This window comes from Convolutriloba macropyga, chromosome 6 (genome assembly GCF_964194025.1).
Source record: "Convolutriloba macropyga chromosome 6, txConMacr16.3, whole genome shotgun sequence".
NCBI lineage: Eukaryota > Metazoa > Xenacoelomorpha > Acoela > Convolutidae > Convolutriloba > Convolutriloba macropyga.
The window spans coordinates 55,439,788-55,464,717 of NC_134473.1; the positions used below are offsets into that span (position 1 = coordinate 55,439,788).

General features: G+C 36.5%; 1 protein-coding gene across 1 annotated transcript in view; it reads left to right on the forward strand.

The window, feature by feature from the left end:
- Positions 1-10,583: 10,583 nt before the first annotated feature.
- Positions 10,584-24,930, forward strand: part of LOC142341777 (carboxypeptidase D-like) — a 28,712-nt gene continuing 14,365 nt past the window's right edge. Inside the window, exons 1-3 of the mRNA XM_075392997.1 lie at positions 10,584-13,311; positions 16,375-16,561; positions 21,286-21,453. Coding sequence (XP_075249112.1) covers positions 13,072-13,311; positions 16,375-16,561; positions 21,286-21,453 — 595 coding nt within the window. The 5' untranslated portion in view covers positions 10,584-13,071. The remainder of the gene's footprint in view (positions 13,312-16,374; positions 16,562-21,285; positions 21,454-24,930) is intronic.

A 24,930-nucleotide genomic window follows, 5' to 3' on the forward strand; every position in this document is an offset into this window, starting at 1 on the left:
TTGCTTTTTGTTATTTGTTTTGTTATTTAATTGCTTCGGAATGAATTCTGAAGCAATTATTTTAAACGTTTGTGTATTTTCTATGCAAAATTTCTGCTTGACCGATTTTGCGCTTTTTTTCTAGTCGAAATTTTCTTCGCTATCTAGTTACATTTTCAGACTTGATCTAAATTGCTCTCATTTTAAGATTAAGTCTGTTGATAACACTGATAACACAACGGCGAGGAAGCAGCAAAGCCGGTATAACTTAAATTTGAGGTCGCAGCCTGACACGCGGGAGGGCGCGGTTTCGAACCCCTATGAAGTGTTTTTTTTTGTGACCAATGTATGCGCATCCTTAGTCGTTGTAACGGTTTGTTGGCTAGCTGTAGAATTGATGTGGAATGTGATTCAAATTGAAGTACGAATTTGGTACTATATCTGAGCTTTTATAGTTATTTGTCTTATCCTTCTGGGTGTGTTGTTAAAAGTCGAAATTATCCCAATTCAGAGATAAAAAATGGCCATTCATCGCGATTGCTTAGTTTACAAAAAGGCATGGTTTTAAGCTTTGTATCTTTGCCAAGAGGTCAAATTTTTTGTTGCTGCTAACATTAAAATTGGTTTTTGAAAAGAACTGTTTGGAACTTTTTCCAATCGCAATCAGGGTATTTGAGCGTAATAATCCTCTAAGTGGGATTTAAACATTCATGCGGTGCTGGAATGAATGATATTTGCTTATTCACTAGCTGAACCAAATTAACAGCTTGCACAATGTGATTAACAACTTCGCCATAACTATGTCAAGCAATCAACTGACTTTGACAGATCTTGTCTTCCAGCCAGATCTGCAAATTAAGTTCTGCGATAAATATTGGTAAAAGCGGCCGTAGTCACGAAACGAATTCGACTGTGAAGTTTAATTATAATTTACAATGCAATGTTATGATGCTGATTTTTGGCCAGTAGTTTAATGATACGGGTAATCCTGAATTAAGTTTACGATTGATTTGATGACAGATTTGTTTGTTATCGGTCAACAGATTGTCCCCATAAATTTGATGCCCTTTGAAATTTAACTGTTCCTCAAATTAAGAAAAGCGGTGCAGCCAGCAATAAGGTCGGGGTTTTAATTTTATCGGTAGCCATATTCATTGTAGATTCTTACCAAGTCATGGAATGACAAAGTTCTTTGCGAGGTTATGCCGCAAAGTAAACTCTAAACCAAATCGGAGAAACTTAACGAGGTGCTATTCGATCTATATTTGCTAAGACTAGACTATCCACAAGAAAGGATTTAAGAGGCTTCATAAAGGCACCCCAATGTAATCAAATTCGGGGAGACAAATACCAAAAACAATCAAAATTTGTACAGGACAGAAAAATATGAAGATTAAGCTAAAAATTAGCATTAGAAAAATACAGTTATCTACAGAGCCCCAGGATCACGAATCTCAATAGGATGACTAGTCTATATAGAATTCTTAAATACTAAGAATGACTTTGGAGGGCTCATTAAAGGTCCTACAACAGTTGGTAGGTCAACGCCTTACTTGGGCGCCGAAAGACGTATTAGCACGAGCAATAAGCTGATATTAGCAAACCCAGGTCTGAAATTTTTTAATTCGCTCTGAATCTATGCAAATTATGCGTCTTTTCAATCTGGTTTCAAAATTAGTTTCAATGTTTTATAATTGCTTTTTTTAAGTAGGGTTTAGTGGTGTATCACCTTGATCTCAATGCACAGGCTGCTACATTTTGCATTTCGATAAGGGCGAGTTTTAGTACCTCAAATACTGGAACTAATTTGGTATGCTGTCAGAATAACTTTTTACAAAAACAACTCTAAGAAAACTGCGTCTATAAATTCTATCGCTGCCATTTTTGTAGCACATATACTTCTCGAAACTTTTTACAAAAATTTGTTTATTGCTCTCGAACGAAGTTTGAAACAATTATTGTAAACGTCTTGTCTTTAGTACCAAGTTTTAGCTTGACTGTTTTCATATAAAACATTGTTTTCACTTCTCGAGTGACTTTTTCACGCTTGACTTGTTGAGCAATTTGAATTGGGCTCATTCAGAAATTAAGTTTGCTGCCAAAATGAAACCGATTGTGAGCAATGATCATTGATGAATGATCAATTTCCTCAAGGTTATGCTGAAGTTGATCGTGGTTTTAATAGGAGTTCTCTCAATTGCACTGTCATCAGCGAAGAGTTACCGATTAGCTCCTAACTATTGGTAGATGATTAATTGCTCTCAAACAAAGTTTGTAGCAATTATATTAGTCCTGTCCGTCTCTTTTTATGCGATTTTTCGCTTGACTGATTTTTCGTCTTACGCTTTTGACTTTTCGTCCTCAAAAACGGGATAAACAGGTAGCGCCCAGCGGGCATGAAGTGCTCTTAGAGCCTTTCAGCTCTGTTTCAGCTCAAACTGTTTGGGAGACTTATACTTATGGTGTGAAGGGCGGTTCTTAGAGGTTGAAGACACCCCCACTGTTGACCCCCCTCCTATTGCCCCACCCACCCCCCCCACCGCGCTAATGCCCCCCACCCCAGTGATGCCCCCCAATCAACCTCCAGTGACCCCCACCCCGACCCAGGAGCCAGGAAACATCCTAAGGAGTTCGATAATAAGTTACTGGCAAATTTTTAATGGCAATGGAATAGTTTTTCAACTTTTTAATGTTAAAAATTTTAGCATTTTTAGCTAGTTTTTTTTAAATTTTTCTTAGTTTTTTAGAATTTATCAGCCTCAAGAGTCAATGAACCTCCTCTAGGGTTTGAAAATAGGTTACTGAATAATTTCTAGATTAAATGGAATGTCTTGCAAGATTTTAACGTCACGAATTTTGGCATATTTTTGATTTTTTTGCCATTTTTTATTTTTTTGACATTATTCATATTTTTTGAGCCTCAAGGGTCAGAAAACCTCCGTTAGGGTTTGATAACAAATTACTGGAAATTTTTTGTTGGCCATGGTTTAGTTTTCAATTTTTTAATATCACAAGTTGTGGCAATTCTTTTAAACAAAGCTTGCATTCGTCTTTTTTAGGTTTCTCTGGCCTCAAGAGACACGGAATTTCCTCTAGGGTTTGATAATATTTTATTGCATAGTTTATAGATGTAATGGAATGTTCTTCAAGATTTTAATATCAGTAATTTATAATTTAATTTTTGTTTTAATGTATTAATCCTGTTTGTCCTTTATGCAATTTTTCGCTTGGCCGATTTTTGGTCTGACCCATTTTACTTTCGTCTTCAGAAACGGGATAAAGAGGTAGTGCCCTGAGGTCTCTAAACCGTGGCTAGCTGTTGACGAAGTCAACCGCTCGCCGGTCGTTTGAGAGCAATTCGCCCGACGTTGGTTGGTTATGTTTATCTAGACCAAGGACTGGAGTGGACCTAAAACAATGCCTTTGGGGTTTTCCATGTTCAACAATGCGTTTTGAGGTTTAATGCTTAGTTGACCCACTTCATTTTGACAGTAAGATGGAGCGATCAGCGCAATCAAGTTTTATTGTAATTTTCTTCAAACCATAATAATCAGTTCATACTCGTGCTTTTCGTTAGGCTTAGAGCGGCAACGGTAGAATGCAATTTAGACCTAATCTCGTAATGTTCAGCAATAAGCAACTCGTAGGGCGTTTTGAGCATCTTCGATGTATTTTTTAAGTGACCATGAAGAAAAATTCGTGCGTTAACGTTGATAGCGATGGAAGCAGGGATAATGGCCTATGCATTACCAGCTTAACGCAGAATAATTTGTTATGCTGGCAACTTTTAGCAGATTTTGAAGAGTGCCATAGTGAGTACCATGATTGAAGATCTTGTTTAGTGCATCAATTATTGAGACAGCACCTTTGAGCATTTTAGAAGTTATCAGAGTCTTTGTTTGTCTGCCTGGTCTTGAGAAAGATAGGTTGCACAAGGTTAAGCTGATCACGTAGAAACGGTTTTGTTCCCTATACTATGTCTGTAGTGAATGTAAGCAAATTTTGCATGGTGGGCATAAATTGACGAGCCACGATGCTGTCCTTCTAAATGTTTACACTCAGTAGATGAGGAAATACACTTAACATCCTAGCTTGCCTGATTCAACGGTGACCAACTGCACTTTTGATGCAGGACATTTGCTTCCTTTCCAACTCGCTGAATAGCTCAGATCTTTTCAACAATTGCCCCCCTTTGGTACTTAGTAGAGAATCGTCACCCCTTCTGTGCTACACTTTACCACGATATTACTTGGCCTACAGTTTAGATAGCCGAAAAATAATTCAGGCGCAATTGCGGACCACTATTCATGGCCATGCCTCTCATGCGCTGTTTGATATAATCCGGAAATCGCGTGTCTATTATCGCGGCGAAGCGCGACCACCGACACGCCAGTCGGAAATTCTTTTCGCTTTGTATTGCGGTTGGGCTAGTTGCCATACCATGGCGTATTTTATTCCATTCAATTTAACATAGTCTGTGCATGCGTGGAGAGTTATTAGTCGTTCTATTCAAGAATAGCCACCCCTTTTGCAAAAGGGGGGCAGTTGTTCAAAAGATCTAATAGCTCTTCCATAATGGCATTCGATTAAGGACCAATGGCAATTAGATCAGTACATGGCCTTTACATGAGCTTTGCGGAATTGGGTTACATTCAAAAGCTAGGCTTTTTTGAAGGAAATTTAGTACCCAATTACACAAAATTATAAAATTTAAGGATCGAGGTATCCATGCTACAAAGCTCGCAGCCTCAATTCCGCTTTTGAACGTAACGTTATTCTTTTATTGTATGAAGAATTCCGCGCTGAACTTAATTAAAATCCAATTTATTGGTGACTTCATTCCCTAAAATGCGTAATTGTACACCGCGATAGCAGTTAAAATAGGTTAAAGAGAGCTTAGTTTCTAAACAAGTGTTTTTCACAAAGTCCATTAAAGATAGTGGCTTTTTCTCTTAAAAAGGTATTAAAAAGCATCAGTGTAGAAATCTGTAGAATTTAGAGTCTGGGCAACCTTTCACTTATTCATGAAATTTTCTCCTGTTGGGTGCATAGCATATTTTGCATGCTCTTATGCTTTTATGATTTTGAGTTGACAGAGCTTGGAAAAAGAATTTTTTGCGTTTCAAAAGAAGACTTTTTTTCAAAAAAACCTTGGGCTTAAAGTCCCTGTTTTCAAACGTTTCCAGCGTAAGAGATTAATATTCTCTTTGAAAAACCTTGGGTATCGTTTTGCAATTTGATCAGTGCTTTTAAATTTAGACTTTAGAAAAACTAAACCAAACAAAAGATCTGTTCACTAACAGTTTTGTTCACTAAAATATGCTGTTTTGCAGTCAATTAATCATCGTTTTATAGTCAGTGAGCTGTTTAGGATTTTTTATGTTCTTGAAAATTTCTCGGCGCATAGCTAGCCTTGCGTGGAGTTTCAGTGAAATCATGCTGAGAAAAGATTAATATAATTTAAATAAATATGCGTTTGCATAGCATCCTCTGACCCTTCTCAGCAATTCATTGATGTGAAAATACATCAATGTTGTGTGTACCAATGTTAGCGGAGATTTACTTCCGTTATATTACTGAAAAGTAATCTAATCAGTTAGATTTTAAGGTAATAAACGTCAAAGTTAATATCGGCCTGTTGAATATTTCTCCGTGGGCACTAAGAGACTATGTATCAATCACAGCTAAGCTAGACAGTTATGTTTTCTAAAGTGTGGATCATAGATTCTGATTACGCTGTGTCTAAAGAGAGCGCAAGTTATTAATAGCCGCACAGCGATAGCTGGGGCTATTATTGGCCTTCTCTTGGTTTTTACAATTCAAAGAATTTGACTGTATTGGGGCGCTGTCTTTTTTACAATTCAAAAATTTTGGATTGTATTGGGGCGCTGTCTTTTTTTTTAAGATCTGTTCACACATTTTCGTGATCTTTGAAGTCAAATTGGAGTAGTGATTTTGGTCACGCCGAAACAGGAAGTGGAGTGAAAAAGCGAGTGGTTTTGCGGCGTGAAATTTTTTCGCTCTAAATTTAAAGTAGAGTGAGAGAACGTTGTTTGAACAAAATTTCGCTTTCTCGCTAGTGGTTTTTTGTTCGCATGCGGCAATTTCACTTTGATTTTTACAGTGTTTTCGATTTTTTGGATCGGATTTTTTTCGAAATGGTTTTCCCAATCCATTCATAGTCCGTACTTGGTCTAGTTTTCGGTTTAGTCAATGAAAATTCTTTGAATTGTGTGTCAGGACTTGTCCTGCTATGTTTTTTTTGTTTCGTCGTCGCGGTTTTTGTTACAACCATATGACGTCACAACCACTTCAAATCTGCCTTTTGTTCATTCGTTCATGAAATTTCAACTGAAGTGCGTGCGTGACGACATTTTTCACTCTTATTGGAGCGAGTTTTTTGTTCATTTGCGTGATTAAATTTTCGGTCACACTTGACTTACCTCACTCTCAAAAATGACTTCCTCACTTTGAATTTGACTTTTAATTACGTTAATTCAAAGAGATGAGGTCAAATGGGTGTGTGTCACTCTAATTCAAAGGTTATTTGAGAGCAGCTAATAGAGGCAACCAAAACTTATACAGATTTTTAATCAAAGGATAACATATCAGCCTTTTCAATCAAAAGACGAATTTTTTTAGTCTGTCTTTTTTACTGTTTTTTAGACTGCAGATCTACGAAGCTATTGCGGCTATTTTCTGGCAATCTGCCAGCTATGTTTCAATAGGTCCTTTTAAATCAAAAGAATTGAAATTCTCAAACGATAATATCAGAGAATACCTTAGCAAAAACAGACGTAGTCTAACTCAAAATGAATTAACAAAACGGTTTTAAACTTTTGATGCCCTCATTTAAGCCCCCATAATCGGATATTTTGACGCACACCAATAAAATTCTCCGAGAAAAACCTAAATTCCTCAAAATCGTGTTCGACAAAACAGATATGCAGCAGCAACATTAGATGGAGATAGAAATATCCTAAAAGAATCTGAATTCGTTGCATTAGGCGTTCATAGTGATCGTAGTCGCTTGTTGCAGCAGGAAACAAAACATTTCAGGAGTAATTAGTTGTTGGAATCAAAAGCTCATTATTATAATCTAATATACCTGACAGAATTGCGTTCCGATTGTTCTAAGCAAATTTTCTGAACTCTCTCTTTTTCATCATGACTATTTTGATTATTTATATTGATAAGTATTTGCTAACATTGCGTCAAAAGCAGTTAAGTTAGGCTCTTGAGTGGTCTTTTTTTCCAAAAAAATGAATACTCTAGGTATAAAAATCCAGTTCTCTATTTAAAGCATTAAAGCATTTCTAGCATTAAAGCATTCTTTAAAGCTTAAAAGCATTGCTGTAAAACATTAAACAATCGATTAAAGCATTCGTCAAATGCGAACGACTCAACTGTTATTGAGAACGCAAAATAAAGAACGCTTTACTCACAGGTTTTTGAGGAACATCTGGGAGACTGTTGTTCTACTTCTAATATGAAAGAAAGAGACAATAGAACTCAGAGAAAGAGGCAATAGAACTCAAGAAATTTTTCTTCAAATACCAAATTGTCTTCTGTAAACATCAAATTACTTTTCGTTTTCTGTTAATAATTACACGACGTAGTAGTTTTTTGTTGAAATTTTTTTGATACAGCTTCAAGCATAGTGTTTTTAGCAGAAATATAGTCTTTGATTTCAGAGCGCTCCAAGCTCCTTGAAAGTGCAACAGGAGTCATTGGCATTAGGTGTTGTGTTACCCCTATAATCTGACAAAGATTATCTTTAAAATGATATATTCTAAGTCTGAGGGAAACTGCAAAAGCGACACTTTTAAATCTGTTGTACAGATAATTGGTACTGTTTCTCAAATGCAAACATCAACGGCTGCATTTTCTTGCAGCTTGAGATTTTCAAAACAGAATTCTGGTTTTTGGCGCAGTCAAAAATTGGCATGAAACGAAAGTTGACTTTTCATGAAACAAAAAAGAAAAATGTGGCCCTTAGCTTTGCAATAATTACAAATATTTGTTCCTGTTGAGTGCAAATGTCACCATTGTTTGATCTCTTGATTATCAGTTTCAAAAACAGGAAAGCAAATTATCGGAAATAAACCATTTTAAGCAATATCTATACTTAAATATTTAAAAACTCAGGGAGATTAATTATAGGCTTTGATTTCTTATTGTAGGTAGATGGAACTATTTCAAGGGAAAAATTGGAGAATAGATGCTCAAACTTCGCCTCAGCCGTATGCCTTGATATTAGGTTGCAGGCGGCCTTGTAAACAAAGTAGATTATTAGCACACCCAGCTCTATGCCTTTGCTCGAAGAGATTGCAACAAGACGGCTCGTGCAAGTCTGTGCGTAGCACAGAATGTTCAAACATACCTCTCAAGGTTGCAGCAACAACTTTTATATTCTGTCAGACACCGTTGGGAGTATCCCAAAGCAACTTATATGCATTGGAGAAAATTACTTGTTCTGTTTGGACCAATAAAAATGCCGCTTTTTTCGGCAGAGTAAAATGGAAACTCTGCAACAAATTCTAGAAAGATAAGTTTAGTACTGTTTTTGAAACTGGTCATTACTCAAGGTTCGTCACTGTTCAATTAGATCTAACAAAAATAGGCTTGGACTTTAAGGCATTTGTATCGGTAATTGTAATTTCGACACTTAACTTTGAAATGTATCTTTTTAATTGCAGCCGTCAGCTCCTCAATGGCTATTTGGATTGTATTGGTGTGCTGTCTTTTTTTAAAGATCTGTTTATGCTTTTTTGGGCTTTTTCACGTCAGTGGGAAGTCAAATTAGAGTGGCGACTTTAAACAAGCTGAAGTATTAAAGGAAGCAAAAATTAGAGTTTGAAGGGTTTTTTCCAAATTATCCTTAAAGTGAAGTCCGAAATTGGTGTTTGAACAAATTTTCGGTTTTTGAGAGGGATTTTTTTCACGTGCCTCAATCTGACTTCGAATTTCTGTGTTTCTTTTCCTCGAGTGCTTTTAGTATGATACATATGTGTTTTATTTGCTTGCACCCATTTACAACGGTTTGAATTCATCAAGGGGTAGCTAAAGCTTTTATGACGTTGACACTTTTTGTCATAAAATTGATTTTGCCCGTTTGAAATTTAATAATTGATTTTGCTAATAATTTAATAGTATCATCAACGAGAGGTCTGATTGGTTGCTAATAAAGCGCAAATGAACCTAATTAATGGTTCGAGTTAACAACTTAATATTTCATAAAGTTGACAATATTTTTTCAAAAATTCGAGCTAATTTTTGAGTTTTTTTGTACTTTGTAGTTTTCGTTGTCTTGTCGTTTATTCTCATTAAGGACTGGCCTCATGGATTGATAGTAGGGGTTAGTTTAATCGTTCTAATCTTCTTATAGTTCTGATCTTCTCAATAATTCTGATCTTCTTAATCGTTCTTAGATCTTTTCTGATCAAATCTGATGCTTTCTATGACTTTGACACTAATTGTTTTCAAGAAATATAGAATTTTCAAGAATTATAGAGTTCAATAATATAGAGTTTTTTAGTTTCGCGAGATTTTGTTGTTAACTTTGTTATATTATTGTTACCTTTTTGAAAACTTAATGACTTTTTAAAAATTTTGCTACTATTTGATTTACGTATTGCTGTCTTGTTCCCCGATCTCATTTATGACAGGTCTCATCGGTTTCCAATGAGGATTCAGTTAATCGAAGTAATTCTTTCGAATTCGTTCTTGCTTCTTTGGTTCACTGGCCAATGCTTTATCAAGCAGCAATATCAGAAAATTTGCATTAGTAAAATCGTGCACACAAAAAGTTGGTTGTATTTCGTCAAAGTACAACGTTTTGGAGCTTTGCTCCACTTTTCTATGCAGCTTTGTTGAACTTGGACTAACTTTAATAGGCAGTAATGTATTGCAAGAGATTTTATCTAGAGAAGCTGATGTTTTTGAAATTATTAAATAGAGCTGCAGTGAAATACCAGTGGTTTTGTAAGTCATCAAATGCGCGAAGTTTTTCGACCAAAACGCCTGGCTTATTCGCCTGGCAAGACCTTATTTTTTATAAGATTTTGAAAAACTAGGTAAGATTGGTAATAGTAAAATCTAATCGTTCAGTCAATCAGAAAACGATGAAATTTTGATTAAAATGTCTATCATATTTTTATTTGGGAATTTAAAATCTCATCAGTTTCAAAGATTAGTTTAACTTTTTTAACGTCCCTATAAAGGCAGAAAATATTTAATTCCACTGAAACCGTTCGACAAGGTTGATAATAAGATCGATGCGGATGAGACCCAAAGCGGTTTGAAACTTTGCATAGAAACTATTTTTCTAAATGGATGTTTTGAATTTTTAAAATTTGGCCGGTTAAATTGAGGAGGATGCGCAGGAACATTTGAGATTCGAACTGTACAGAGGGTTAACTTAAAACGTAATGGCGAATTGGTAACTTCGTATCAGATAAAAGTTAGTTTCCATGAATCAGATGCTATATTAGCACTGTCAGATCCTTTCTGAAGGTGTGCCACCTTGTTTGTATTTGTTTGTTGGTTGTGTTGTTTTGTTTACAACGGCTTTAATGAGAGACCCAATTTGTGTTTTTCAGGGAAGTCTTGTTGTCACAGCTGGTTGCGATGGATTCAAGCGTGTCTTCCGAATCAGGTGTTGGCATGTGAAACGTCGCGTGAACAGACTTCTTCCTTTTAATTTCGAACATTCCAGAAAGCTGTAGCTTAGTTTCCGAATTCACAATCCAAATTTACCTCTGGGGTTGTTTATATTTATAGTATTTACATTTACAACAGGGTTACCCACATTCCTGGATCGCGGGGATTGGTGATTGAGGGGCTTATTTACTACCTGGACTGTAAAAGCTGGCTTACAGCAATAGTTGTTATTCGTGTACAGTTTATAGTTTGGTTTGTATACGTTTATACCTACAACGTTGATAGCTCCTGCTTAGACCAGGTGAAAGCGTTTAAGTGGCTGGCATTGATTGTTTATTGAGCTGTGGGTAAAAATGAGTGAAATTTATTCCCAATTTATTAGGTGTCAGCTGGGGGCTTTTCCGACTCTTCCTTTAAAAGCCTGTGAATAATAACAAATGGTATAACACTAATACTTGTACATAGAACTCTGTTTTGGGTTCCTCTTTTTGTTTACTCTCCCCACCTCAAACACTAATGTCACTTTAAGGCCAAGCCACTCACTCCTTTACGTTACATAGATCCAATCAGGCCACTACTACTAATAGTTACTCGTGAACAACTTCCCTGTTCCCATGGGTTTATCTGATCGAAGGACTGGCAAGTTATACCAGAGCACCTGGTGAAAGCGTTTCTCCCAACCCAACCCTACTTAGATTACGAACCCCTCCCCTCTTCTGCGCCCTGTAACAGTTCATATCAATCACCCAACCCCCCCACCCCCCATTTCCCTCTAAGACAACGGTCGAATTTCATGTCCTTGATAAATAGACATATCGCTTGACATAAGTACCTTTAAATAGTTTTAGAAAGTTATTTGTCATTATTACCAGTTATATCCCATTTCAACCCAACCCCTCTCCCTCTCCATAAGATAGGTTATTACTTATAACACCTTGTTTTGACTCCCCTCCCCTCATACTAGTTTGAGAATTGCTGTTGTAAATATAAAGCGGGCTCTTTAATCCAAATCAACTTCTCATATCAAGTCAATCTTATTTGACTGGTTAAACTACTACTTTTAAAGTACAGGCTTACAGTAACGACACTTTATTTGGTAACTAGAGACGAATTTTGATAGCACAAAGCGAGTTTGTATTGTAATCCGGCCTTAATATTTGCACTTATTTATTGCTTTATTAAACCCGCTACCTGTTTCACGCGAACATTAAACGTTGCCCGTTATTTTTATTGATCGGAGATTTTTGATCAAAAGTGTTACCAAAGGTAACTTGCTGTCGAAAAGTGCTTTGATATTTTACCTTGGACCGTGAAACTGAGAAGTGTTTTATTTTTATAGTCCCATTAATTATTATCCCTAATTGCCGCTTTTATTCTTTCCACATTGGGCTTTTAATGCGTCCCGGATTCGACTTGAAAGCTACAAGTTGTTGTTACCAAACTTCAATTGAAACTTCACATTGGGTAATCTTTCTAAATTTGCCTATTTACCACCAGTCAAGCCTATATTTGATAGCCAGACCGCTCATAAGACAACCTCTTTTATTCCAAACGTTGTTTATCTTTATTTATTTGTATTTTTTGTAGTTCCCTTAATTAATTCCCGTGATCCTTTCCACATATCGCACTTTGCACTAAAAGCTAGTGAAAATTTTATTTTTGCGAATCAGTTCACGCTTTGACATTTTGAAAATAGTTGGACATTTTTTATTCAGCATATATGTAGCACATATGCGTCGTCGTGCCTTTTCACTTTCTCGTTATCAGTTTGAAATTTGTATTCATTTTTGAGCTTATTAGCATTCGCATTAGTGTGTTGCTCGAGCGCGCACGGGTAATATTGTGCCTTTTACTTCGTTCACAACTACTATCAAATACATTTCATCTTCATGTCATTAGGCCTTAAAGCTAATCTATTTTTGTGTGTCTCGGATTAACCCCCCTTCATAGCCTTCAACCTCTCCCCCAATAACCCCCACAGCCGCCCTATTTACAGCTATAGTATTACTCGTATATCCACCATCTAATTTTTGCCTTCCGTTGATTTCATATTTGAGCTGCCATATACTTTACTACTTTAATTTGTTTCCTCTTTTATTGCAAATTGCTTGAAAAAACCACTGTTGTCTCTCTCTTAGAAGTTCCACGTGGTTATCCCAGTCTGTGTCGTTTAGATTCAGAGAACTATTTTAACCTACTTATTATTTCGATATTGTTATCTTGCTTACTGCAGCTACTTGTCCCGAGAAATATATTTTGTTTTATCAATAACACCCTAAATAATAGACAAAATAGCTTTTAATAAAATTATAATAAATTTAAGATTTGTAAACAGACAACCACGTTATCTTTCGACTTATTTGAATTCAGTCTTGTTTTGTTCAACACACTACTTGCTTTTATTGCTAGTTAGAATATTAAATAATAAAAATGTACTATTTGCCAAACTTCACTGCTAACATCAACGAACAGCTCAAGCGCAAGCTTATCATGGGCTTTGGTTTTGTTATGGCCTGTCTTGTATTGACTGTTGCTCACTCCGATGTGACCTTGGCCCGCAGATTGTCAAGCACTGACGTCGTTGTAGAGCGACAGAAGAGATTTGTTCCGAAAACTGAGTCCGTGTTCGAATGGGAGCCGTATGTCAATATGGACAAATATCACTCACAGGTTAGATCACTGTGGCATGAGGATGATGAGCATGTTGATGATGGTGGTTTGAGCTGCTTATGGCTTTCTTTCTAGAAGCAGCTTATAGAAATCTGATGTGGTACAACTGTCCATTTAACAAAAATGAACAAAGATTAGTGACCGGAAGGAAAGCAATTGAGATATTATTTTTTAAGTGTGTTCTTAGCTCGGAAACATCTATTCTATGTGATACTTGATTTTGAGTCTACTGCATTAGTAAGCGAGCTAATTTATTCTTCTGACAATTAGAATAAAACATGATAAAGCAAATTCACCCAAATTTGGAAGTTTTTTCCAGATCATGACTTGACAAAATATTCAAAGGGGAAGTCTTTTTTGTCTGGCTCTCTCTTACCTCCTTGGAATTGTACTATAGTACCTAAAGGGTAGACAATATACACCTAAAGGGTAGCATTCCAAAAAAAACTATAAGAGTTGAGAACTTAAATGCAACGTTTTCAACTAAATATTGCAAATTAAACAAGCAGTATTCTGAAAAGGTGGCCACCGTACCGTTAACTCAAACGACGAGAACGCTTATTTTTTATGACATTTGGTTTCAAAACTTGAATGTTTCAAAATTTTTCCGTTTTGGTTTTTATGCCCTGTATGAAACCGTCAGAGAACTTGCACTGCCTTGCGGAAAATCGCCAGAGAATGACAATTTGCTCCCATGTGTCTAAAATCTAGGCTGAATAAAATGAGCTTTTTTGCTATCGTTCTCAAGTTTTATGAAGTTGTTTAATTGCTCTCAATCGAATTTTCTGGCAATTATATTAGTCCTGTCGGTCTTTTTATGCAATTTTTCGACTTACCCATTTGACTTTTTGTCCTCAGAAACCGGACAAAACAGGTAGCGCCCAGGGGGCATTAAGTGCTGTTAGAGCCCTTCAGCTCGCTAATCTCCAAGTATGTGATTCACAGAAACTGTTATGGAGACTTATACTTATGGTGTGAAGGGCGATGCTTAGAGGATGACCCCCCCCCCCCACAACACCCCCTCTCACTTCACCCCTCCCCTTCACATCTTTTAGGCCGTAAGGGCCCTATACAGCTGAAACCCCCCTCCCACCGTCCACCCCACTGTTGCCCCCCCCCAATCAGCCCCCGGTGCCCTCGCGCCCCTTCAATTAAGCTAAAGCGAGCCTCACTAAACCGTGGCTAGCTACTGACGAAGCCAACCGCTCGCCGCTCGTTTGAGAGATGTTTTCCCGACGTTATTCGTTTATGTTATTAATTGCTCTCAAACGAAGTTTGTATCAATTATATTAGTCCTGTGGTTTTGCGATTTTTCGCTTGACCGATTTTTTGTCTGACCCATTTGACTTTTCGTCCTCAAAAACGGGACAAACCGGTAGCGCTCGGAGAGCATTAAGTTCTCTTGGAGCCGCAAGCCTTACTACACTCTAAGGATGCGATTCATCGAAATTCCTGAAGGGTTTTTCTTAATCTTAAAAGGTTGACGCCCCTCAGTCAACCTAAACCCCCCCATTACCCCCCTCAACACTCCCATTGTTCGCCCTCCTCTAGCTGTCGAATTGAACCCCCTCTCATCTATCCTTCTCAACCTACCCCTAGCCCATCGTTTGACCCCACCCCTAACGCTTCCCCCACCTCTAACGCTTCCCCCCACCTCTAACGCTTCCCCCCACCCCTAACGCTTCCCCCCCCCCCCCCACACACACACACACACACACACCGGTAACCCCCCTAATGCTAGCATCTCCAATCCCCATCTGGCTACTACCGAGCCCACCGCTCGCCGGTCGTTTGAGAGCAATTCACCCGACCTTAGTCGGTTATGTTCTGTGTTATCCAGCCCTCTCCGTAAAATGAAAGCAAAGAATCGACAAAATTATAATTTTTTAAACTTTTAAATCAGATCCAGTTTTTTTTAGAGCAAAATGGCCACAATCTGTCCTCATTGGATGATAAACTTTTTCACAATGACTTTTCAGCAGAAACTTTAGAACTGAAATCCACGCCCGCTCTGTTGATAGAACATTAAGATAGGATTTCAATATGGCCACTCTTGTTTCACCTGAGATAAAGTCGTACTTTGGACAATAGTGAAACTCGATATTTTTTATAGTTATCCATTAAAGTGGATTTTTTGAATCTGATTGCAGCTTTTGCTTCAATCCACAATAGTGGGTAGGGGGGGATTTTACACTCAAGGGGTTTTTATTTGTTCATCCAATTTGGCCGTTTGACATATTTTTATATTTTTTAGTAGAAAGCAAATAGTGTATAATTGGAAAGCTAGTCAAACCTAGAGTAGACTATTTCAATTTGAGGACTTTGATTTTCATGCTTTTGGAGGAATTATCGAGTTATAAAAATCTATGAACAATATTCTACTTTTGCCCAGTTTCTTTTAATATTGAAAAATTTTACGTACTAATGTCAGTTTATATTTATAGTATTAAAATTATTTAAAATAGCTAGTCTTCAAGTTATTATCTTTTTGTTTTTTTTTGCATTTTTGCAACATTAAATTAAAACCGTATGGTTAAATACACTTGAAACAAACAATAATTCAAATCATACAAGCAAAAATATAAATATCAATCAATTTTCTTAAAGAATCACATTATTGTTATCAGAAATTGTTGCTGAAATTTGAAATAGCCTTTAGTAATTATGTTGGTCAACTTATGCATTGACGTATCAAACTTTAGATGATTTCACATCAATTCAGCTAATTTCTGCTCAATTTCTTGTCGAAAAAAGTTACATTGTTTTTGTCGGAATATTTTATATAGAATGCAATAGAATGAAAGCCCACTTTTCTTTTTCGTTGATGGTTGTTTAAATATTAATCTGTGCAGAGAGTTTGTTTTTAATTTTGATCCGAAGCTTTTTTGTCAGTACTGTATTTCATATGTGATCAGAACTGTGCTACTGACGTTGAACACTGTCATGGAAACTCTGACATTGTTGTTTCGAAGCAACATGATGGTGTTTCGAATGTACGCCAATCTATGATAATTATTCAAGTCAAATTACTGATTTTAATACTTTTATCTTTTCTGCGTCCAGGAGGAGCTGGAGGCTCTACTCTACAGATATGAGCAAGTCTTCCCGGATATAATGTCTGTGAAGCTCTTGGGTCACAGTGTACAAGGTCGGAAAATTCTGGCTGCCAGGATCACTGACAGTCCACACGAGGACACCGAACCAGGAGAGCCGGCTGTCAAGTATGTGGCCAACATGCATGGTAATGAAGGTCAGTGAACTGTTTAGTTTTTTAAGCGAAGAAATGTTAAAATTTTGATCTATTATTGAAAATTGACTTGTGGCTGATTCGCCAAGAGCAAACTGATCTTTAATAACTTCAGTTCATATAGTCAAACCAACTACCAGATAACACAAAGCAATTTGATATTAGTTTTTTGGGCCTTCAATCCAGTTGCTGGCAAAAAGTTTTAGAGCAATTTTAAAACCTGACAGGTTTGTATTTTGGTGTAAGGAATCGCGATAAACCGATGCTGCGCGGGACATAAGGCCTGTAACTGTTTTTTAAGAGGTTTTCCAATCTCACGGTTGGAGTGTATTGCACGGCGTACGGATGCTGTTGAAACTGCAAATGATAAATTGATAGTCTAATTTACCATTTTGAAGTTTTGCTCACGTCGTTAGTCATTTTCAGAGCATCCTCTGGGTTTCCTTCTTTAGCTCGTTATTTTCGTTTGCTCGAACGAATCAATCTTTTGGTTCTGGTTGATATTTAAGATGCTTTTTTTCGTGAGTGTATGTAGTCTGACCTATTTGACTTTTCGATTTACCTTTTCTTGTTAATAGCCGCACAACGATAGCTGGGGCTATTATTGGCCTCCTTCTCTTGGTTTTTTTTTATCTGATTTTGTTGGAAATGGTTTTCCCAATTCACTCATAGTCCGTTCTAGGTCTAGTTGTTTGTTTAGTCTATAAAAATTCTTTGGATTAAACGTCAGGACTTGTCCTGCTTTTTTTTACAATTCAAAGAATTTGAATTGTATTGGGGCGCTGTCTTTTTACGACTCGAAGAGGAGTATTGGAGAAGTCCTTTTTTTTAATCAATTTTATTGGAGTGATTTTTGAAGCGGGAAATGAAACGCGTGAAAAAATTTGGAGTGATTTTGGCGCTGAACAAAAGTGAAGAGCGGAGCGAAAAGAGAGTGGTTTTTGTTCATACCGCTGTTTTTGAGAGAGCGAAAAATTGATGTGTGAAAAAATTTTCTCTAAGCGAGCGAAATTTTTTTGTTCACGTGCGGCATTTTAAAGCAGTTTTTTTTCATTTATTTTGGTTAAGAGGTTTGGTTTTGATTTCGTTTTAATTTTAGGCTGGTTTCGGTAGTGGTTTGAAGGTTTCTGGAAATTCATATGAATTTTATGATAATTCGGAGGTTTTTGAAGTATTTTGCTGATTTTCTGATTTTTTGACGGTTATTCTGTTTTACTGGCTCAATTGGGTATTGAAGAAACCCCTTCTACTCGAGCAGTTTTATGATAAAAATTGGTTACAGTTTTGTGGGTAAGAATCATTTTTTTGTTGAGAAATATGACAAAAAAATGGCGAAAATTGGAACTATTTTTCTTAATTTTTTTGCAGTTTTTCGTTTTTTTCCTGTTTTTAGCTAAGTTTCTTTGCCTATTATGACTTGCCATTTGTTTTGCGAGCATCTGGATACCCTATTGGCTGAAGGGAATTTTTCTTTGGATTTATATGTTTTTGAAATATTAAAAAAAATAGTAACTTTTTCCAGTTTTTCAGAGAAAGTTGTTTTTAAGGCTAGCCTTAAGTATTTTTTCAAAATTCACATTAGTGGTTTTTGTATGTACTAGTTGTTTTGATGAAGTTATTTTGGCAGAGATAGTTTTTTCGGGATCTCAATTTATAACAAAATTTGATAAGATTTTTTATCATATTTTAACAGATTTGATTTTATTGTTTTTACTTTTTTGTTTCATGACTTTGTTTCAAGATAATCATAAGTTAGTGAAGGCACGTTTTGTTTGATGAGTAGTTGGATGGCTTTTAAATGGATTTTCACTTCGAGTCGTTTCCGGAATTCTTCCGGCTATGTTTTTTTTTAAGATCTGTTCACACATTTTCATGATTTTTGAAGTCAAATTGGAGTGGTGATTTTGGTCACGCCGAAACAGGAAATGGAGCGAAAAAGCGAGTGGTTTTGCGGCGTGAATTTTTTTTCACTCTAATTTTAAAGTAGAATGAGAAAATGGTGTTTGAACAAAAATTCGGTTTCTCGGTAGTGGTTTTTTGTTCACATGCGGCAATTTCACTCTGATTTTTACTGTTTTTTTTCGATTTTTGGAGCGGATTTTTTTCTAAATGGTTTTCCCAATCCATTCACAGCTCATTCTAGGCCTAGTTTTTTGTTTGAATTGAATTTTCATTTCTCGCTAGTTGTTTTTTTGTTCACATGCGGCATTTTGACATTGGTTTTCTGTTTTTTTCTCATTTTTTGATCTGATTTTTTTTTAAAAATGGTTTTCTCAATTCACTCATAGTCCACTCTTGGTCTAGTTTTTCTGTTTAGTCAATGAAAATTCTTTGAATTGTCCGTCAGGACTTGTCCTGCTATGGTTTTTACTTCGTCGAATAGAAAATTTTTGCTTTACCTCATTTTGCCGCCTATTCGTCATTTTGCGTGAAATCTTTTTGATTTCTCTAGGCTAGTTTCACTTTTCTCTCATTCTGCAAAAGTGTTTTTAGACAGCAGTTGCTTAGCAAAGCAATTCAAAATGAACCGAGTCATTATCAAAAAAACGAAAGCAGAAATAGGAACGGGATAAACCTATGAAGCCCAATTTAGATGCCCGTTACTCGAACTTTGTTCTTATGAGTCTTAGTTACCATGTCTAATGCTTATTGGTATTGATACTAGCTCCTGTTTTGATAGTAGCTGCTTACTATGAAAGAGGAGTATGTTCCATTACAAAATGACATCAAAATAGTTCGATCTTTAAAATTGTTTGTACAAAAATCATTTTTCTAGTTTTTTTCTCTTCTTTCAATCCCAATCTTGGTTATGGGAATCATCGGAGGCTATTTCCGGCAATCTGCCGGGTATGTTTGCCTTATTCTAGTAATTGGTTTTTGTTGCTTTAGGAAGTTGTAATTCTGGACCATGATGTAAGTCTTTCCGAATGATAGTGCAGTTGACTGTTGGTTCTTCTGTTCAATCGAATATTCAGTTCCGATAAAAACCTTGAAATTGTTAATAGTTGTAGTTAGAATTAAATTTACATATCTCGCTAGTTGTTTTTTGTTCTCGCTAGCGGCTTTTTGACATTGATTTTCTGTTCTTTGTTTTTATTATCTGATTTTGTCGGAAATGGTTTTCCCAATCCACTCATAGTCCGTTCTAGGTCTAGTTTTTGTTTAGTCAATGGAAATGCTTTGAATTGTACGTCAGGAATTGTCCTGCTATGTTTTTTATTTCGTCGTCAAGATTTTTGTTACGACCATATGACGTCACAGCCACTTCAAATCTGCTTTTTGTTCATTCGTTCATGCAATTTCAACTGAAGTGCATGTGTGACGTCATTTTTCGCTCCTAGTCGAGCGAGTTTTTTGTTCATTTGCGTGATTAAACTTTTGGCCACACTTGAGTTACCACCAGAGAAAGCTACCTGAAGAACTGAAACCTACCTGAATACCCTTTCCATGCCGACTCTACATACCATTTGGAAAAGTTATATAGTTCAGAATAAGGTCGTTATTTTTCCGGACATAAAACAAAGAGAACATTGTTGAAAAACGTGTTTCGTACTCTCGTGTGTGTTACGCTCGTTTCGTAAGATCGGGAACGGAGATTTTAGCGCTCGGTCGGAATTACCGGAAAACGCAAAAAGGTAATATTGTTGAAACATCGAAATTTTGTCAGTAAATTTTGGTCACATCCGGAAAAATTCTCAGGTAGCAAGAAAGGGGTAAATAATCAAACGGGCGAAAAAAGTAACAGAGAAAGATAAATTGTAATTAGAAATAAGAAAGCCCAGTTAAATAAGAAGCTCGTCTCGTGATGGAATGGGTAATCTCCCGAGTGTTGGATGGGATGGGTCTTTTCTAAAATTTCCTTCTCTACCCCTTTTTACGAGAAATAAAATCTTTGACATGGAAACTTTAGATCCTTTGTCTTTTTCGTTGGGCGTCAAAATGTCACATTGACCGCCTTAAGTAAACTCAGAAAATGATTTTGCTTATTTGAATTAATAATGGATGATACAAGCGTTTATGATAAATAAATCAGTTCTCAGTTTTTGTAGTTTTTGTGTGTTGAATTTCGACTGTTTTTCTTTGATTCCTTTTGTTTTGTCACTTCTTCTCTTAATCATTGAAGGTCTGTTTCTGTAGAAGATCCATAATAGTGCATAGATGTTCTCTAATGAATTGGGCATCAATGATGTATTGATGACATGGGTGTGTGTACCTCTAAATGAAGGTTATTTGAGAGCAGCTAATAGAGGCAGCAAAAACTTATACAGATTTTAAATCAAAATCTAACATTGTCAGCCTTCAATGAAAAGACGAGAAGGCTATTTTCTGGCAATCTGCCAGCTATGTTTTGACTTTTTGGTCCTTTGCATGATTGCTTTCAGAGTTTAAGATAACTGAGCTCAGTAGAGCATGTTTAATGGCTTCGTTTTACTTCAGCAAAAATAAATTTGGACTGGTGATGTTTGCCAGTTGTCTTTTTTTTCGAATTTTGGCAACCACCTTAGTGTATATATATAAAATCTATGCCTTATTTGTAGTGGCACAGCAATGCCTCCAAACATTAATGGGCGATGTTCGATTATTGCCGTACCTGTGAGCTAATACGTATAATAGTATAAACGTATAATAATTTTGTTTTCATTTAATCTAAGTAAGCGGATTTGACATGAGCAAAAAAAACTGGAATCTTGATCAACCTTGTTTACAATTTTTATTTTTGTTTTCAGTTGTTGGACGTGAACTGATGCTAGCCTTAGTGGGGTATCTATGCGAGGGCTACTACAGTAACTTGACAATCAGAGAGTTAGTGGACTCTAATGACCTGTGGGTTGTGCCCACTATGAACCCGGACGGATTTGCAATGTCAAAAGAGGGAGGATGCTGTGATATAAGAGGTCTGTCATTCATTGTAAAGTGTTTTGAATTACTGCTTTTAGTAGCCGTAAACGAAAAGCGAGGCTAAGATTGGTCTTATCGTTTTTTTTGTATAATTCAGAGAATCTGAATTGAATTGGGGTGCTGTCTTTCTACTGCTTGAATAGGAGTTACGATCTAATTTTTAAAACTCACGAACGAAATTTGAAGCAATTATTGTTAATGTGTTGGTCTGTTTTTTATGCAAAATCTTCGATTGACCGTTTTGACGTTTTGAGTGATTTTTACGTCCTTGACTTTTTCGTTTTGCGTGATTAATTGCTCTCGAACTAAATTCGAGGGAATTATTGTCAACGTGTTTGTCTTATGCAAAATTTCTGCTTGACCGTTTTTGCGCTTTTGTTCTAGACAATTCTTTGACTGCTTGAGTGGCTTTTCACGCTTGATTTCTTCATTTCTAAGTTGCTCTAATTCTGAGATGAAGTTTTCGTGATATAAAAGCGATAGTGCGCGAAGGCGAATCCGTTGTCCCCATTTTTCTACTTTAAATTTTATTAGTGGTTATAATGGTGCATAATAACCTCTAATGACGTCATTTGAAGCCCCCTTTTGTGAATTTAGTTACTCCTGTCACCAACGGAAGCAGATTTCAATAGATTTGACCTCCCACTAGCCGTTCGAGAGCATTTCTTCCGATGTTAGTTGGTTATGATTGAATCTGTCAATTTGTTTTTAAATAGAATGCAAGTTAATTCTGCACGTAAAAATGCTGATACTCTTTTTGCAAACCTATTTGAAAAGACGAGAGAAGGAAGAGTAGTGGTTTTGTCCGTATGGATTTTTGAGGGCTAAGTGATTTAAAGTTTTGATCTTATGAGGCTTTGGTTTCTTTCACACTCATTTGGTAGTGTCTTCGCCTTATGTCTTGCTAAGCTTCAACACTATAAAGGTTAGCATTGAAACTTTTGACAGCTATAGTAAATTAGACTGTGTATTACTTGGGGGTGGGGGATTTCCGTTAAATAGCGTAACTATGTAAAACTTTGAAACCGCATCTTGGCGTTAGCTGAAGATGTCTTTTATTGCTCTCGGACGAAATTTGAAGCAATTATTCAAACGGGTGTTAATATCTTAATGCAAAATTGTTGCTCGACCGTTTTCTTCTGGAACATTTTGCTTTCACTTCTCTAGTGACTTTTTCCTGCTTGACTTTTTGATTTTTTATTGCTTTGAATTGCGCGCATTCAGAAATTAAGTAGTTGTTGCTAAGCAAAAACAGATTGGAAGAGATCGCCATACATAGCCCTTGTAGCGTACTGGCTAACGTCAACGATTCTCAACCGAGAGGTCGCGGCTTAGAACACCTCCCTAGCCATAAGTTTTTGCACTATATAATTTTCTCTGGCCTCCTAAAAAAAGTCCTGTGGTCTTTTTTGATGCGATATTTCGTTTGACCGATTTTTTGTCTGACCCTTTTATCTTTTTTGTCATCAAAAACAGGTAAAGCACAGGGGGCATTAACTGGCTGAGATCCTCTCGTAGAGCCTTACGTTTTACTAGTCTCTAAGTATGCGATTCACCGAAACTTTTGAGCAGACAGTTTCAGGGTTTGAAGGGCGGTTCTTGGTATTAAAAGTTTGACCCCCTCAGTCACCCCCATCGCTTGTTGCCTGACCCACATCATTCCGCTCACCCCCCACATTGCTTTCATCCCTAAGCCCCAAGTGGCTGCCACCGAAGCCAGCCGTACGACGGTCGCTACCAACGTTAGTTGGTTATGTTTATTAATTGCTCTCAAACGAAGTTTGAGGAATATGTTGCAGTTGATTGATTTTATGCAATTTTTTTTAACCGTTTTCTACTTTTCGTCAAAAGAAACGGTATTAACTTGTAAAACCGGTGAGCATTAAGTCTGTGTAACTTTCTTGGGGCACTCGTAGACCCTAAGTGTACGGTTTATCGACGTTGCTGCTGGATCCCAGCGCCACGGTGAATGAAAATTTAATTTTTACCTAGTTAGTTTTTTCTTCCTAAGTTTAGGATAACTACAACCAACTATGCCTTCTCTTGTCTTACAGGAGGATTCGTCCGTCGTCTCTTATTCAATATGGTACCAATAAGTTACGTACGCTTAAAAATTTCTTAAAAGGCATCAAGAACATTAAATCAAACAACACTTTCTCTATTAACCAACCCGTCATTATGCATTTATTTTTTCAATTTCTAATATCTAATAGACGGTTTATATAGTTGTTATTCAGGTTTCTAACGATGTCTGCAATATTTTTGGTTTGGAATTCTAACCAGCAATTTGATCGTATTGCACACCAAGACATTAGTGTGCGCTTGTGCAAACTCAATTTTTGTGTTTTTCCAGATACTTTAATCCATTTTTTGAGAAAATTTTGATAAATTTTTTTGCAGATGTTCATTGTCGTTTGATCAGTAAAAGAAAGCATTCTAGCAGAACGGGAAGGGCTTCTTAAGCATATTAATAGACCATTTCGATCGACGAAACTCGCTTCTCGCCTTAAAACTGACGTCTTTGTTTCATTGTTTGACAAAACTCCATAATCTTTGAGAATTTTTCTGACTACTTGCATGTAAGGCAATAGACGAAACTTTAATGGTCCAGCGGGTGGATTTGGGGTGTTCAAGTGAGGATTTGGGGTATTTTAAAACAGCGTCTGCTAATTTAATTTTTTTTTACCTTGAAACTTTTGGCCTTGAAACTTGTCCAGAAAACAGCGTACTGTATGCGTACTGTGCACTGGATTTTACTCTCAAGTTGAGTTGTTATTTTTTCATGGCATTTCCATTTTTTCGCTGCGTAAAAGCTTTGAAAAGTAACATTGTATTTTTAACCGCGGCGTTGGATAATAGGCGAAAACTCTTTTTGGCGATTGGAATGTTCGCAGCCATTAAGCAAAAATTTCCCACCAAATTTTTGGCGAAATATGGGGAATAGCAGTAAAAACAATTGAAGACGGTGCTTTACAATCCATCAAATATTCGATGTCCCTTACAAAATTTTTGACATTAAAATGAGTCAAAGTGCCTTTCTGTTCTCCAATTGTACGGTTTTCTAAACTTTTACATCGTTTTTACACATCTGAATAAAGGATTTGTGCAAAAGTTTAAGAGGACAATTGGAAAACAAACAGTTTTTCACTTCATTTTAGTGGTTTAGAGCTAAAGTTTCTGAGAAAAATGTGGGCATAATTGGGGAATGGTTCTAAACTAAAATGCTACAAATACTGTTTATTTAAAAACTCTGACTGTTTTTTGTAAGCTGTTATTGGATTATCCTGTAATGCCATTTTTAGGGACACGGCTTGTTAGTACTTTATCGCGTCAATTGGATTCGGAAGAATATCCTTTAATCTAATGCCTTTCGCATAGTTCCCCCTTTTAACCATTTGTGTAATCGGAGAAATGGAGAAAGAAATCTCTGTGCAGATTTCCAGTTTCACGCCTTCTAAAACTTTGCAATTTTA